Source organism: Equus caballus, chromosome 23 (genome assembly GCF_041296265.1).
Source record: "Equus caballus isolate H_3958 breed thoroughbred chromosome 23, TB-T2T, whole genome shotgun sequence".
In the NCBI taxonomy this organism is placed as follows: Eukaryota; Metazoa; Chordata; class Mammalia; order Perissodactyla; family Equidae; genus Equus; species Equus caballus.
Genome location: NC_091706.1, coordinates 40,837,241 through 40,853,793, shown reverse-complemented (window position 1 = coordinate 40,853,793; position 16,553 = coordinate 40,837,241). Strand labels below are relative to the sequence as shown.

Here is a 16,553-nt window from a genome sequence, read left to right as displayed (position 1 = left end):
GGGCTGGGCTGGGCTCTATGGGGCCTTTCAGCTATTGCTGAACCTCTGCTCGGAAGATTCTGCTCTCTGCTGTCCTGTGTCCCTCCCGCCGCCTCCCCTCCTGTCGGCTGAGTGTCCTTCAGAACAGTGAGCTTCATTAGCCTTCCTCCTCTTGTGCTGTCACAGTGCTTGCGGTAGATGCCAGAGGTTCAGAGAAGAAAGGTCAAAGGTTGAGGCCAGGCTCCTAAAGTGTGGTAGCATAGTAGGACATTTAAGGATTCCTGGAATTAATAACTGATGAGGACTTAAATAATCTCATGAGTGTCCCCATGAACATTCCAACTGGTCATTCCTTTCAGGCACTTTTTTCTTGAGTTTATCTCCCTATGAAGGCAACTTTCTACTTATGAATCACACTCCTTACAAATTTAACCCCCATCATTGTTAGAAAGCATATTTTACAAATATGCAGTGACAGTATATACAAAGACTCAGGCTCTCATACTTTTATTTTCAAACAAAACCGATCCTTTCATATGTAACCATTGCATAAGAAGCAGACTAGTGCAGACTATCTTCAGGGGCTGTTAATGACTGGAGCTATTCTTCACCGGCTTGAGGAGGTCTGTCTGCTCCAAGTATCTGTAAGCAGATTCATTGTTCACTGAGAGTCAGGAAAGCGGGTGAAGAAAAAGGAGTACATTATTGTCTCATGAGTAGATAGTTTCCTCAAAGGAAATTCATCAGTGTGGGCTGTGGAATTTGGGAAGCCCCCAGGAATGTGGTTATATTTGTCAAAATGCTGACTTGTTAGTTTATTCTTATAATGGATAGGTGGTCAGTAGCTCATGCTGGGGAGATAGTGGCCTGGGCCTAGAGAGGCAATCACTTTATAAACTAGAACAAAGTGAATCTTACTTTGGTCTTAACAACTCCTTGCCACTTGTGGGCTGTTTGACAGCCCCTATTTGTAATTCTCAGTCTGAAGCCTAAAACCAAAACCTCAAAAGCCCCTTTGAAGAATCACATACAATTCTGTATGTAGCTTATGGATATATCGTTGGTATATATTTACATACACACAGAAGAAACAGTTATTTGCTGTTGGGGGGAAAGTTGCTGAAAAGGGTGTCAATGGATCTTAAGCTCTAGAAAGAATTTGTATAAAAGGATCAGGGCTGTGATGACATGTTGTACCTGTTGCAAGTAGATTTTACATCCTCGGAGTAGAAATAACCTCATCCCCAGGAACCTCTGTTGAATGTTCCAGTAGTGCCTTGGCACCAAAGTCTCGCCTCCCATCAGCCTCCTGGCTCATGGGTGCGCTATGCACTAAAGATTGAACACAGTGGCCCGACATGTTAAAAATCTTTATTTGTAATGAGAGCAGATGAAGTCTTTGTTGCCAACTATAAATTTACCAGGTGTCCATGGCTTCTTGTTCCTCGTGGATATGCATTAAAAAGCTGATTTATTTGTTCATTTGCTTGGGCAAAACAAGTTGATGCTAATCTGGAGCTGAAACAATTTTCCTGAACAGGTTATGTGGCTCATGAATTTATTTTGGATACAAGACCCTTCAAAAAGTCTGCAAATATTGAGGCCGTGGATGTGGCCAAAAGGCTTCAGGATTATGGTGAGTGGCCTTATACGAGCTATCCCTAGGGGAACTTGGGCTTTTGACATTCATGCAGCTGCCCATGCTGGCTATGGACCACTTCCTCAAGGCCCAAACTGAATGTGCAGGCACCATAGTGGACGGATCCATAGGCTAAATGGGGAACCTAAGGTTCTAGACAACCTTTAAAGTGACAGAGAAAAAACTTTCTCTTATGACTGCATTGGTACTGTCCTTCGGAAGATATTAAATCATGCATCTTGAATCCATCAACAGCCAAGAAAAGAAGTCTTTATAGTTAACAAAATTAAAAATCCCAAAGAAAATTATTGCTGGTCTTTGCCCACGTTTCTGGTAAGTTCTTCAATCCCACCCACAGCGAGCTCCATGAAGAGGTAAGTTGGCGTACTGTGAAGGAAGTGGAGTGAATAACCTGTAGAAGTGTTAGAGACGAATGGCATTTGAGTTTTATAACCATCTTAGTCATGGCATAGCTGTTTCAGCTGCTTCTAGAGATGGAGGAATAGGCTCATGTTGTTTTCACAGAGACGATGCAATTTTCTTTGATTTTGAAAGACGTGGGCCCTTTGTGTATTAGTGGGTGTTCATTCAGCACAGCCCTTATTAAAATACATTTTCTTAGTGATATTATTAATAATGTCAAAGACCCTTGAATTTTCAGAAAGGCTAAGTTGGGGAGAACTTTGCCTTTCGATGGATGTAGATTCCTATCTGACTTTTAATGATGATTTGAATAACTTCTTTTAATAAGGAAAGTGAAAACTTGAATAATTTAATAGTTTTACTACTGCATCATAATGGGAGTCCCACATGTGTGACTTATTCCTCTCTCTAATGAATGATTTTATTATGCAAAGCTACACTGATAATAAGCGGGAAAGCCAGAGAAAGGTTTCATTAATGAAATTAGCAATTACTTCCTCAAAATCTCCTCTTGGCTGCTCCTGTAACCTGACTCAACCTCCAGGCTAATGGCTGAGTGATGGCAGAGTGAGGATGAGGCCTGGCTTCTAGGATGCACAGCCTGCAGGCCTGCATCACACATCTGGCGGCGGCAGCCTTTTCGGGAGGGAGAGCAGGGGCTGGGAGGATTGAAGTTACTACCTAGTATTTCCAAGTCCTTGTCATGATTTTGATGTGTGATAGCGAGATTGCCATGCTTGCCCTAAGCCCAGAATCATCCAGGTGCCTGACACATAGTAGGCACTCAGCACAGACATGTTTAATAAGTGAGAGAATGAATGAATGAAAGAATGGTTAAGTAAAAACTAACCATGACAATGACAACACAGATTCTGGGTCTTCACCTCACCTGTGGAATCAGGATTTCTAGGGGAGAGGCCTAGAACAAGCACTCCTTGGTGAGCCTTATCAGGCAAGTTTGGGGCACACTGTCTTAGGGCAGAGGTTTCCAAACTTAGCTAATGATCAGAATCACCTGGGGAGTTTTAAGACTCAGATTTCTGAGCCCTACCTTGACCTCCTGAATCAAGGTCGAGATCCAGGAGTCTGTTTCCAAGACAATTCAGATAGTTCCAGATATGGGAACTGCTACAGCAGGGGCTGAATTTGCTCACATGTCGAATTGAGGTCAGACTTAATGGGTAAGCTATTTAAAAAATATATATCCCTTTCTGGTTTGGGTGACACAGTTGTATGCATTTGTCAAAACTCATTAAATGGTACACTTAAGATTTGTGCATTTCACTGTATGTAAATTTTATCACAAAAATATGCAAACAGATATTGAATTCTAGGTAAGGATATCATGCTGAAGTGTTTTAGGGTGAAGTGTACTGATAACTGCAATGTACTCTGAAATGCATCCAAAATAAGATGGATGGATGGACAAGCAGATATGCGATAAAGCAAAAAAAGCATCATTGCAGAAGATAGGTGTAAGGTATATGGGTGCTTACTCTACAGTCCTTTCAACTTATCTGTATGTTTGAACATTTTTATAATACAATGTTGAGGAGACAATACCTTAAAGCATGCAGGCATGCCTCTAAAGCACCCCAGGGAACGATCATGCACATCAGAATTTGGGAACCATTGCACTCGAGGGCAAAATTAGCAGACAAGTATATCAGCCTGGCAGCTGTTCTTTATCTTTTAGAGTTTCACAGAAAGAGTGTAAGAAATGGGAAAAAGTTGTTTTTGGCTTTTGTCCAGGAAAGCTCTCTCTTGACCATGTGTCTTGTCGATTCATCTTACATGTCAAAACTTTTGGAAACAGAAAACACCTTCAGCCTGTATTCAGTGTAAAGGCAAAGGCTTTCCATGTACTGGCCAAGCCTCGGTTTCCTCATCTGTGCAATGGGGACAATAAGACTTCCTCTAGCTTCCTTAATGCTTGGTACCTCATTATTTAGCTTTTGGTAGGCTACACTATTTTAATTTCTCTTGATTGCAAGTAATACGTGAGCATTATAGAAAGATTCTAAAACACAATCAAAGTGAAATAAAAATCCCAGTCTCATTTTCTGGCAATAACCCCTGTTAAAATTTTAGTATTTATTCTTCAAGGCATCTTCCCTCATTAAAAAAAAAAATTATATATATACACACAATACTTTGTCATTTTCTTTTACAAAAATGGGATAATATCATTATGTAGCTTGCTCTTTTCATATTTTTGAATGTTTACCCAATTTAATTAATATAAATTTACATACTTTTGAATGGTTACATGTTTATTGTATGACTGCCCTGTAAAATTTGCTTAACTGATCCTCTATTGGTGGATGTTAGGTTATTTCCTAAATTTTTCTTCTATAAAAACAGTGCTAAGATGAATCCCTAGATACACATATTTGCAAATTTATTTGATGACTTCGTTAGGATAAATTGGGAAGGGGCTCTGCTTCCGAATTGGGGAAGTCAAAGTTCATGATGCAAGTTCCCCTGTCTTCCTTCCAGGATTTCATGCCCCTACCATGTCCTGGCCAGTGGCAGGGACTCTCATGGTTGAGCCCACTGAGTCAGAAGACAAGGCGGAGCTGGACCGATTCTGTGACGCCATGATCAGCATTCGGCAGGAAATCGCTGACATTGAGGAGGGCCGCGTGGACCCCAGGGTCAATCCACTGAAGGTGCGTAGGCACTGGTACTTGATCCAAAGTGTCCCATAGAGTAGAAAACGGTGTCTGGATTGTGTGCCAGCAACCCCTGAACTCTCAGCAGATGATGATATTCTTGCCTCAAATAAGACCATTTTTCTGAGATGATGTATGCATTATTTGGAAGTTTAAATCTTGAACAACGTAACAGCTTGTTCAAGCGGTTACTTAGTATAATGTGGATACTTTCTGATATGTTTTTATTTTGTTTACATAATTGTTTCCTGGCTGTAGGAGCTTTACACCCCACATGCTCCTAATTGGTTGCCAAAGGAGGGAGCAGAGGCTGAAGGACTGTATCTAGTTGGGCAGGTCTTATTCTGTCTCTGATGTGCTCTGGTGAGATTCTTTACCTCACAAGCTCTGGATAAAGACAAGTCCTTTATAGGTTCTGTATTGGAGCAGTTGCCTCTTACAACAACTGGATTGGTACTTGGTCTGACTGTCTTATGATGTTTATGGCCTATGTTGGAGAAAAGTTTGTTAGGCATTCCCCTGCCTCTTCCAAAACATGTACATTTTATATCTGGTCAGAGCCCTTAGTTTCTCGTTAGGTCCAGACAGAAGCTAGGGTATCATGAATTGAGAATACTGTGAAAATTGTGGTTGTGTTGTTATGGCTCCAAGCTAGAGAACAAGTCTGAGATGCTTGGGAAAGCTCAGGCAAGTTCCAAAACCATCCAGCTAAAGGTGGAGTGCAGGGGCCAAGGGCTGGCAGAAGGCAGGCACCTTGCTAAATGTGAGTTTGACAGGATCATGGAAGAATACAATGATTGTTTTTACAGTCATTATTATTTCTCTTTTCTCTGAATACTGCTGATTCTTCAGGATTTAGGCTATTTTTAAAAATAGCAAGAGACATCTAAAGAACATAATACAGTCATTTGCCGCATAATGATGTTTTGGTCAACAACAGACCACATATATGACGGTGGTCCCATAAGATTAGTGCCATATAGCCTAGATGTGTAGTCGGCTATACCATCTAGGTTTGTGTGAGTACACTCTGATGTTTGCACAATGATGAAACTGCCTAACGACGTGTTTCTCAGACTATATCCCTATAATTAAGTGACACATGACTATGCTGAGTTACAAAAGCAAGTGGAAAATAATACTCATAGGATGATATAAGGTTTAAAAATGTACCAAACTATGCCACATGCTGTTTATTAATATATGCAGTAATAGCATAAAAACATGACGAGAATGGTGAACACTAAATTCAGGATAGTGGTTATTACGGGAGGAGGGCAAGCAATGAGATGGAGAGGGGTTATACAGGCAGCTTCAACTGTATTTGTAATGTTTTTTATTTTGAAAAGTTAAGCAAATACGACAAAATGTTGATTTACGTTGGGTGGTAGATGTGCTTATTATATTGCCCTTTCTGATATCGGAAATATTTCACAATGAAAAATTTCCTGCCTAAATTCCCTTCCCCCCAAATTGAAACAAAACAATAGCCCTCTGTCCATGGGCATCCAGCAGAAGCTCCCCAGTTGAGGTGAGGTGTTGGGGGAGAAGGCAGTGTTCTGCTCTGATCCCTCTCCCATCCATGTCTCTGTCTCAGATGTCTCCACACTCACTGACCTGCGTCACATCCTCCCACTGGGATCGGCCATATTCCAGAGAGGTGGCGGCATTCCCACTCGTAAGTTCTCCTCTGAAGCTGAATGTGTAGTGTTCGTGTGCGTATGAGGGGCCATCACCTACCCTGCGGGGCTCCTACTCTTATTGTCCCCTCATTATAACAACCGTATGTGGGACACCTTGTGAAATGTGGGTCATGAGGAGGGACGCAGAGCGCAGGAACTGGCTTTCAAAGCTCTGAGGTCAGAGTGAGAGTGTCAGCCGCAGGCCTGGGATTCCACAGGGTGCACAGTGGAGGAAGACCAAATAGCAGTCCCGGTCAAGTGCCTTCATGTGTCTTCTACACCCTCCAACAGGAGATGGCCCAGAATGCAAGTTTTCTTTCCTTTCTGATTCTTACATGAAGGAGAAGGTGCTCTGCAGTCTGTTTGGCGGGTGGGGACAAGGGTCAAAAGTTAGATTTTGGGAATAGTAGTGATGGGTTGGCTTTTACCTTCTTGTCCTTTTTGAGTGCTTGTTGGCTAGTGGTGTCTTAGGCTGTAGGGATATAATGGTAGTCTCCTCCCCATGAATAGGAGCCTCTCAATATCCCACACTTCCATCCTTTGTACCCTGCAGCCCTTTGTGAAGCCAGAGAACAAATTCTGGCCAACCATTGCCAGGATTGATGACATCTATGGAGACCAGCACCTGGTTTGTACCTGCCCACCCATGGAAGTTTATGAGTCCCCATTTTCTGAACAGAAGAGGGCCTCTTCTTAGTCCCCTCTCCCTAAGTTCATGTGACTGATTTGATGCCTCTCTCCAGAGCAGTTGATAAGCAAGACATATTTCATCTCCCACCCCACAGTCAAGTAGGGGTTTTATATACTGTGTATATTTTTTTAATCTCTGTCAAGGTAAATGTCAAGGAAGCTCACTGTTGGAGGATTGATCTGCTTCAGTGCCTCTGTGTCCACATGTAGCAGTTGATGTGCACATTGCCTTGACTAGTTTTTAGCATAGAACATTTTGGGTGTGCTAGGAACTTTAACTTTCAATGTAGCAAGTTTGCAGACACTATAGAGGCAACACTGGAGACTCGATAGACATATTTTTGTTCCAAATAAGTCCTTGTGGACTGTGCCATCTGTGGGAAATCCCAGGGCAAATGTTTACATTTTGTATACACTGAAGAAATCTTTTTCCACTGACTAATTTGCCTAATCTGTAATAGCATTTCTGAGTGTTTTCCTCTTTTTCCGTGTGTGGTTTTTTTTTTATCTGCAATTATTAGTATTCTAATAAAAGTATTTCAATTTGAATTATGTCTTCTTGGTCCATTTTTCAGTCTTACTCCCAGGTACCCTGGGTTCAGAGGGAATTGAAGAGTAACAAGAACAACCTACCCAACAGCCACTGTTAACACTGTCAGTTTTGTCTTCGGCTAAAGAAACAGTTTGTCGTCTCAGCAGTGAAGGCCACTTTGGCCCTGTTGTTAGAATTGTGTTAGGCTGCATATAACTGAAACCCAACTGCAGAAATTTAATCAAAAAGCAGTTTATTTTTTCTCATTTAACAGTAAGTCCAGAGGTAGTAAGTCAAGGGCTAGTGCTCCTTCAGTCTTCCTGTTCTGCCTTCCTTTGCATATAGTCTTCATCCTCACGGTCTTAAGATGGTTACTGCATATCCAGGTGTCACATACCCATTCGAGATAGGAAAAAGTAGAAAAAAAAGAAGACAAAAGGCCGATTCCATCCAAGTTCTTGTCGTTTGAAATGCTTTCCCAGAGGTTCTACCCAGTAACTTCTGCTTACTTTTAACTGGTCAGAGTTGGGTCCATTTGCATTCCTAGCTGCAGGGGCGTATGGGGCAGTCTTTTCCCTGGGCTTGTTAGTGCTCCAGCAAAAATCTGGAAGAATTCAAGCAAAGGGGAAGCATGGGTTTTGGGTAGACAGCTAGCATGCCTGCCACAAGTAACTTTCCCCTAGCAATAGCAAACGCTTCAGATGTTCTTCCCCGCTGGTTACTGAGCACTTGCTCTAGCCCTGACTACTTGGTTCCTTGCATGGCAGCTTACTCAAACAACTACGACTTGAGCTACCATGATAGCCAACTGGCCAAAAGGTCTGAACGTTGTGCAGGTGGTCTCTTATTCTTACACTTAAAAAAAGTTTGGGATCCATGGTTCCTTTTTCATGTAATAATTAAATGATTAATATCTATTGAGTACTTCCTCCAGGTATCAGGTACTATTCTAAGTTTTTAAAATAGATGATCTCATCTGAGCCTCACAACATTCCATTTTTACACATGAGGGGGAGGGCATGGAGAGATGCTCAAGATCACGCAGCTGGTGAGAGGAAAGAGCCAGAATTTGAACCCAGATGGAACAGCCCAGTGCCCACTGGTCAAAACGCTACCCCATGGCCATGGTCACTGCAAACCTGGAGACTCTGCCTTCCCTGAGCTGGAAACCAGGCTCTCAATACAGGCTAGCCGTCAGGGCACAGAGGAGCCCCTTCTGAGGAAGGACAAGCATAGGAAAACAAACCATTAGAGTGAACAGCAGTCCTTTCCTCCTTACCAGACTGTAAAGTGTTGTGGTTGAGCGCCAAAGTTGCTCCCACAGCTGATTATGCATTGCTGGTTCTCCGAATACATCAGAGCAATCACAGGTGGCTGAGGGAGTCACGGGGAGCCCTTTGCCCTTCACTATTGAATCACTCATGTGTTCACCTGATGTGCTTGCCCATCTTTCCCACCTCTTGGTCTTTGCCTGTGTGGGATCCTTCATCTGGAGCACTCTCCCTGCACCTTAGCCTTGCTGGCTCCTGTTTATTCTTCGTGTTTCAGCATCTCATCAAGAAGGTCTTCTACACGTCCTCATGAAATGGGCTCTGGTATCTTCTATCGTGGCACTCGGTTTGCTTTCCTGTACTCTTAGCACAATCAGTAATTATTGTTTATTCAGCTGTTGTCTGCCTCACTAGACTTAGTTCCTTGAGAGCAGGGACCATGTCTCAGTGATCACTGGATTCCCAGTGCTGAGCCAGGGTCTTCTACATAGTATGTGTTCAACAAACAGAAAGAAATATGAATTGAATGAAAAAAGGAAGAGGGACATTGTCATGGAAACCAGTATTTCCAATGCCTGCTATGAGCAGTTCTGTTAAAGCTAATACAAAAACACTAGGCCTTGAAGACAGGGCCTCTGGATAAGCTTTGTGTAGAATGCCCTCCTCCTTTTTTCATTGTGATAAAATATATAAAGCATTGACTATTTTAACCATTTTTAGCTGTAGAGTTCAGTGGGATTAAGTACTTTCACATTGTTGTGCAGAAAGTACCGTTTGAACAATTGTGAAGATGAGGGGTCTAAGGTTGACACATACACACATCCTATGAATCGGGCATCCCCTCAGCCTCCTCACAGCCCTGGGACAGGCCACGGGCCACTCTTGGAGCAAGTGTCACCTTGCAGCCCTGTGTGATACAGGGCAAGGGCCCTAGTCTGGAAACTCTATGAAACCTCTACATATATATAGGGGCCATGTCTTCCAATGACAAAACTGGTGCCTTTCATCCAAATAAAGGATGTAGATGCCACTTGTGGGTGCAAGAAGCCACCTGGGACAAGTAGTTTGGCAACTGAGATGTTAGTGCTTTTAGTCGTTCCCAGGGCTCTGGGACAGAATGTTTTGGCTTAGACATCAGCCAGGTCAGGGATGTTTCCTAGGGCAGTGGTTTTCTTAGTGTGTCTAGATCACCAGGAGGGCTTGTTAAAACAGAAGGCTGGGCCCTGGCCCCAGAGTTTCTGATTCAGTAGGTCTAGGGCAGGGCCAGAGAATTTGCATTTCTAATATGTTCTAAGTAATGCCTCTCAGCTTTCTTTGATCGCATTTCAGGGAAATTTCCAGAACTCTAAGCCTTTAAAGAGAAGGGTTTGGGTAGGCTGGTGGGGGTGAGAAGAGGCTGGACTTAGTCAACCTCGCATTTTTAATGCAAATCTTAGCATTTTGAGAGAAAAACTCCTTTCTCTGGTTTTGGCTGAGGCTCCTATGGCTGGAGGAGACTGTCCTAGACCAGGCGCTACACACTTTGGCCTCACTCTCTGATCTGCCAGGCTTGCTCCTGCCAGCACTGCTCATTGAGGAAGTCTTTTGGTTTTTTTGGAGATCAAAATGTCAGCTTTATTACCAATAAAGCTGATTGGAGAATGTGGTTTTAGATCTCTAGCCAGAAGGGCTTGCTTTCCATTTTGCTCCCCTGATGCTTCACCAATCTAAGCCTGGGGACACCCCACTCAGGGGAGAAGTTCGAGTCTGTAGAGCAGATGCACAATCCAGAATTGCTGCCCCACGCTGACCGCAGGTGAAGGGGGAAGATAGGAAAGGGGCTTCCCCAGTGCTGGTGGAGTACTGTGGGTGAAAGGATGTCAGCAGTCACCTCCTTTCTGGGGAGCAGGAAGGGGCAGGCCAGGAGGTAGGAGTGTTGCATCAGCTGACGTCATGCCACAAAGAAAACAAGAATCCAGGAACCAGAGGTTAGTGCCCAACACAGAGCATACTACTCTTATAATCTATGTTTCTTTTTTCCAATTTTTGATGATACAGTGTTTTTGTTTTTGCTGGGAAAGATTCACCCTGAGCTAACATCTGTTGCCAATGTTCCTCTTTTTTTTTCCTCCCCAAAGCCCTAGTACATAATTATATATTCTAGTTGTAAATCCTTCTAGCTCTTCTATGTGAGCCGCTGCCACAGCATAGCAACTGACAGAGCGGTATGGTTTCACGCCCAGGAACCGAACCCGGGTCACAGAAGCGGAGTGTGCTAAACTTTAACCACTAGGCCATCAGGGCTGGCTCTCTGTATATCTTCTTGCTGGGGGCAGTAGTCAGACTAGGGTCATAGCATGGGTCCCCTATATCCAAGCTGTATGACCTCAGAGAAGATCAAAGCGTCTCTGAGCCTCAGTTTCCTTACCTGTACAATGATATCCCCTACCACTCCCAGGTGAGGATTCAATGTACTGCTGAGAACAGTGCCTGGCACAAAGCCAGCCTCATAAGTGTCAGCTCTTGTTCTTATTCTCTTCCTCACTTACGATCTAGTCTCGTATACTGCACAGTCCTGTACTCCCTGGCTCAGCATAGGAGCCCCGACCCCAGTCTGACCTGCATTACATTCACATCCATCTTCCTTTCCTTTTTTCTCCATTTCTAATGGCCCTTTTCCTCTGGACAGCCAGAGAAAGTAGGAGCATGGGCTGTGACTTCATACAGATCTGGATAAAATTCTCAGATATGCCAACTGTTTTGAGACAGCAGGCAAATTCACTTATCCTTTCCATACTTCAGTTTCTTAAGGGGAAAAAATAACAATAATAAAAGCACTTACCACAGCCAGGTTTGTTGTAAGGATTAAATGAGATAATACAAAGTGAGCACTTAGCATAGTGTCTGGCACCCAGAAATCACTAATGTATTCAGCAAACACTGACTGAGCCATCATGTACCACTATGTACCATTCCAGATGCTAGTGATACAAGGTGAACAAGAAAGACAAGGCCTCTTTCATGGAGCATCATTTCTAGATGGACAAACGGACAACACATAAATCAAGATTTCACAGTGTTAAATGTTCTTTAGAACACAAAATACCAGTATGGTATATGTGAGGGGGTTGGGACTCCTTTATATTGGGTGGGCAGGGAAGGATTCTCTGAAAAGGTGACTTTTAGGCTAAAATCTGAACAAAAAGAAGCCAGCTGTGACTAGATGTGGGGAAGGAGGGAGGAGGTGTTCAGGAAGAGGGAGAGGCATGGTTGAAGGCCTGAGTGTCTGTACTCTCACTTTAGCATTTGGTTATTTTCAAACTTTTATGTAAAGGGTTTAAGAATCCTTGGGAAATAAGAGGGGAGACAGAAGATGGAGGAATAAAAGCTGGGGTTGGGGAAAGGTATGGGAATCTTTTGAGAAGTCAGGAATGAGGAGGAGGGGTGTGAGCCTAAAGTCAAGACCAGAGGGAATGAAAATAGGGTCCAGAAAAGAAGAAAGGGACCCTGGCTCAGATGGAAGGCTCTGAGAGAAAAAAAAGAAGACAAGGTATGGGTGGGGAGTTAAAGGTCCTTGGGTCGGGAAGGATTGTCATGGGATTGGGAGGGAGAGAGCAGAATTGAAAGTGGGAGAAAGATGCAGGTTAGGAACAGGAAGGAAACGGGAGGAGGTGGATCAAGGCCTGTGGTGGGGATGGGGAGAGGTAAGGGTGATGATGTGGAAGTGGAAAGAACATCATCAGCTCAAGGACAGGGCAGATGTAAGAAGAGTGGGGAAGTGGGAGGGAAGAAAAGCCAGATGGCGGGGTACGGAAAGTGGGAGAAGGCTCTCCAGGGTGGAAAGAAAAGAGAAGGGAGTCAAAAGCATGCGCAATAAGGCCTGAGTCAGGAGAAGGGAGAGGACTCTCTCAAGTTAGGAGGAGGAGAGGGATCAAGAAGAGAATGGGGAAGGGGGATGGCCAAAAAGTCAGCTTGAGAACAGAGGACCTGGCAAAACGAAGGTGCGGAGGGCAGGAGGAGGCCCCAAGTTCAGGAGGGGCACTGGCAGGCAATAAGCGGAAGAGGAAAGAGCAGAGCAACAGTGAGGGGGGAGGGGTGGGAGGGAGGAACAGACCTAGGCTCCAAGCTCCTTGGATGAGAAAGAGCGCTGGGAGAAGTAACAGATGTTGGGAGTAAAGGTCATGGAGTAGGAAGGCCTCTCAGTAAAGGGGTTGAGGGAGGACCCCATGATTAGGAGACAAAGGTATGTGGGAGGAGAGGAGAGGAAGAGCAAAGAAGTGTTTTGTTTTTTTTTTTTGAAACCAACTAGGCAGGAAGATTGTTGAACTGAGGGGACCAAGTGGGAACAGGGGAGCGAATGTCCCAGGGGTTAGAATATCTGCCAAATTGAAAACCAAGTCCAGAGAGCAGTAAAGCCCTGAGGACAGGGCTGGTGGAAACCTCTCAGAATCACTGTAGGAACCTGGGACGGCAGGCTGAGGGGCTGGGAGCCCACTTGTTCATTACCCACTTTGGATATAGGCAGGTACCCTGACATACATGATTAATGTGGAGTGTGTGTGTGTGCCTGGGTGTACGATGTTCTTTTCCTACTGCTGCCTTTTTCTTGCTTCTCCTGTTCATATGTAATTCTCACTGCTTGCTTCACTGAGTACTTGATCTCACCCTCCCCATTCCTCCTCATGCTCCTCCTCTATCCTCCCAGTTCAGGGGTGCTTCCCAGCTGTGGCTTTACTTTGCCAAGCTCTAATTTCCCAGCCTTCGTACACGTTGTTCCTTTCATCTGAGCTTGTCCCACATCTCCTCCCCACCTCTCACACATACAACTCCCTGGGAATGGGGATAAGCCCCTGATATTAAAGGTGTTACAATCCCTGCTGTTAGATCACCCATCCCAAAGTTTGTTTGGAAAATGTAGTCAATTTGGGGCGGGGGTGGTCTCTGGTGCCTGGAACTGGCAAGGGTAACTGGACACCTTTTCTTAAAAGCAGTGCTGCTAAATTATGGTTTAATAGGCTTTTATAGGCTAACCTGGGAACTTACCCCTTTCTTCTCTATCATTGTTCCTACGGGAAATACTTGTACAAATTTGTACAAACAAGATTATTTCATTTTCAGCCTATATCAAGTCAAAGATCATGGCTGCCATTCTTGTACAAATTAACTTCTGAAATGCAAGTTGGAGATTGCCTATAATTTCTTCTGAATTCAACAGAATTGATAGAGGGTTAGAAGAAATCAACTATAAATTATCTTTTTAAATGCAACTATATATGACTGTCTTGTGTCTGGACCTCTCTTATAGAAGTCTAGGGTTTACCAAAACCAACGCAAGAGAAATTTTGGTGTACTTTTGATCTGTCTGTCGCGTTGTACTTTAACCTCACTAGTAAAATTAGTGTTTGTATAGCTCGGGGTGTGACATTTTAAATTTTCTACAAAAGCACTTCTGAAGATTATTTGAAAACACAAAACAAAAAACTTATGCGACTCAGAAGATTTAAGTGCTTTAAGTAACAGCCAAAGTCATAAACTCTCAGAAAACAGGGTGGAATCCAATGGCACCAGGAGTGATGTCAGTCATCCTAAAAAAATGCAGACTTTCCCCTGATGATGCTGCCACTGGGAACTTGATCCAAAATTGCTACTTGCTGCAGTAGGAGCAGCCAGAGTAGAATTAGATGCAAACAGATTCTTTCTTAAAAGTCTGGCATAAAGAATGGAAAAGAATGGGGAAAAAAAATTCTTTCTAAAGATAACTTGCTTGCCTTCAAGACATTTTATCCAACATGAATTACATAGAAATATTAAAGTTCCCCAACATAGAAGAACTAGATGTTTTTATTGGTTAAAAGAAGCTGCTTCAAATGCATTCCAAAAGACAATGAGGCAAATACTTTCCATGGAAGGAGACAGTTGGGTAGGCTGTTAAATAAACTTGCAAATAGCAAAGGAGTGAGTATAGTATGTGGTGCCATCCATGTGGTGAGGGGCGAGAGGAGGGTGTAGAGTCAGCACTATTTCTGTATTTTGTCAAAAAGACAGGCTTTAGCCCAGGACAGTGTCTGCCATTCAGAGAAGTGCTGTCAGTCTGAAGTCTAATGCTACTAAGCAGTTGCGAGAGGAGAGGCTGAAAGGTGCCACAGTTAAGTAGGGTCAATACGGTCACTTAAATAATTTCATTATTTCCCCCAAATTAGTTGCATTTTGGAATGAAGCCCATGGTTTTTATAGTATGAAAATGAGAAGAGTCTCTAAAAGAAATAGTGTCATGCATGCAACAACCATTCAGATATTTTTAGACAAAATTCAGTCAGCTTGCACAATAGTTCTCTTTAAAATAGTGCCCAAACTTGGTTTTCAAAAGACAAAAGGATGTAATATAAATTAAAAGTAAATACTGGAGTAAATAAACATAGTGAAGTAGAAAAAGTAGTAGAAATTAACACACAGCCTTGAGTTTAAATTCTAAGTGTGGTACTGACTGTGAGTAACTAACTCTCTGAAACCACTACCTTGTTTGGAAAATGGAGATAATGCCATTTACCTCACAGGATGTGTATGAATAGTAAGTGAAATAATGTATGAAAAATACCAACAGTACTCACTTCTTTTTGGACACAGACTGAACAGATGTGGGCAGTAGCCATCCCTGATCCAAAGACATGGATATGCTGGTGAAACACTCCTCTTTCCCCCACTTAAAAAAACATAGGATCTCAAGGAAGAAAAGGAAACCTCCAGGTGGTAGAAATGAAGAGGGAACTCACAGGACCGGAAACCACGTGGCCCATGGAGGTGGCTGGACTGGATATGTGTCTGAGGAATTGGGGTTTCAGTGATGTCAGGGAATGGATGTTAGGAATCAAGGCTGCAGTTATAATGGATAGTAAGGAGAAGAAATAGGGTGTGTTTAGAATTGGGAAAGCCCTGTTCCAATAAGAGGACTGAAAACTTGGTGTCTCTCAGCCCAGGGTCGTAGCAAGATGCAAGCTTTCCCAGGCCATAGGTGGAAAACAAAGTCACTAACAAGAGGCTTTGCTACATGTGAATGCAGAAGCCAAATTCATACTAGGTGCATCGTGAAGGAGTCCCATTCAACAAAATTAACATCACAACTGGTTCAGTTTCAGGAAACCATATAGGGCACCAGAAGAAACAATCTAAAAATTTCTCCAAAGGAAGCAATTGTGTCCACAATCAAGCCATAAAACAAAACCCTCTGAAAAGAAAATGCCACAGAAGATGAGCTCACGAATTTACAAAACACAAAGAAATTCAACGTGAAGCAACAACAAATAGCAGAATTCTTTCTTAAGGAAGCAGAAACGAAAGAGTAAAAGGACTTATTTAAAAATAAGTATGTTTTAAATCCTCAAAGAGGTAATGGAGGGACTAAAATCCAGGAGATTATGAAACAAGAACAGGTAAACTTGAAAACAAAATTAGAAGAAAATAGTTCTTGAAATAACTTATTGAGATGGACTAAACAGTGGGCTAGACTCAAAAATTCAACAAATTGGAAGAAAGATATGAGGAAATCACCTAGAACATAGCACAGACGGGGTAAAGAGATGAAAGATATAAGAGATGTTAAGGTATGGGGGGGTAGACTACTGAAAACTTCATAGGTTGAGAAGGAGATAGGGAAAACAGGAGAGGAACAATTATTTTTTTTAAATA

At 43.0% G+C, this 16,553-nt stretch overlaps 2 protein-coding genes across 11 annotated transcripts in view; one reads left to right on the top strand and one right to left on the bottom strand.

Annotated features, from left to right (window-relative positions):
- GLDC (glycine decarboxylase) overlaps positions 1–7,637 on the top strand; it is a 90,508-nt gene extending 82,871 nt beyond the window's left edge. For all 4 annotated transcript variants that reach the window (XM_023627336.2, XM_014735452.3, XM_070248469.1 and 1 more), the window contains 4 exons: positions 1,520–1,615; positions 4,541–4,713; positions 6,314–6,394; positions 6,952–7,637. In XM_023627336.2, the coding sequence (XP_023483104.1) occupies positions 1,520–1,615; positions 4,541–4,713; positions 6,314–6,394; positions 6,952–7,095 (494 nt within the window). In that variant the 3' untranslated portion in view covers positions 7,096–7,637. The remainder of the gene's footprint in view (positions 1–1,519; positions 1,616–4,540; positions 4,714–6,313; positions 6,395–6,951) is intronic.
- Positions 1–16,553, bottom strand: part of UHRF2 (ubiquitin like with PHD and ring finger domains 2) — a 121,626-nt gene that overhangs the window by 15,193 nt on the left and 89,880 nt on the right. For 2 of the 7 annotated variants that reach the window (XM_070248471.1, XM_023627342.2), the window contains one exon: positions 7,857–8,224. The exons of 4 other annotated variants lie outside the window; for them this stretch is intronic. In XM_070248471.1, the coding sequence (XP_070104572.1) occupies positions 8,132–8,224 (93 nt within the window). In that variant the 3' untranslated portion in view covers positions 7,857–8,131. Of the gene's footprint in view, positions 1–7,856; positions 8,225–16,553 lie in introns of those variants that run through there. One more of the 7 variants, XM_023627343.2, reaches the window with a different exon arrangement.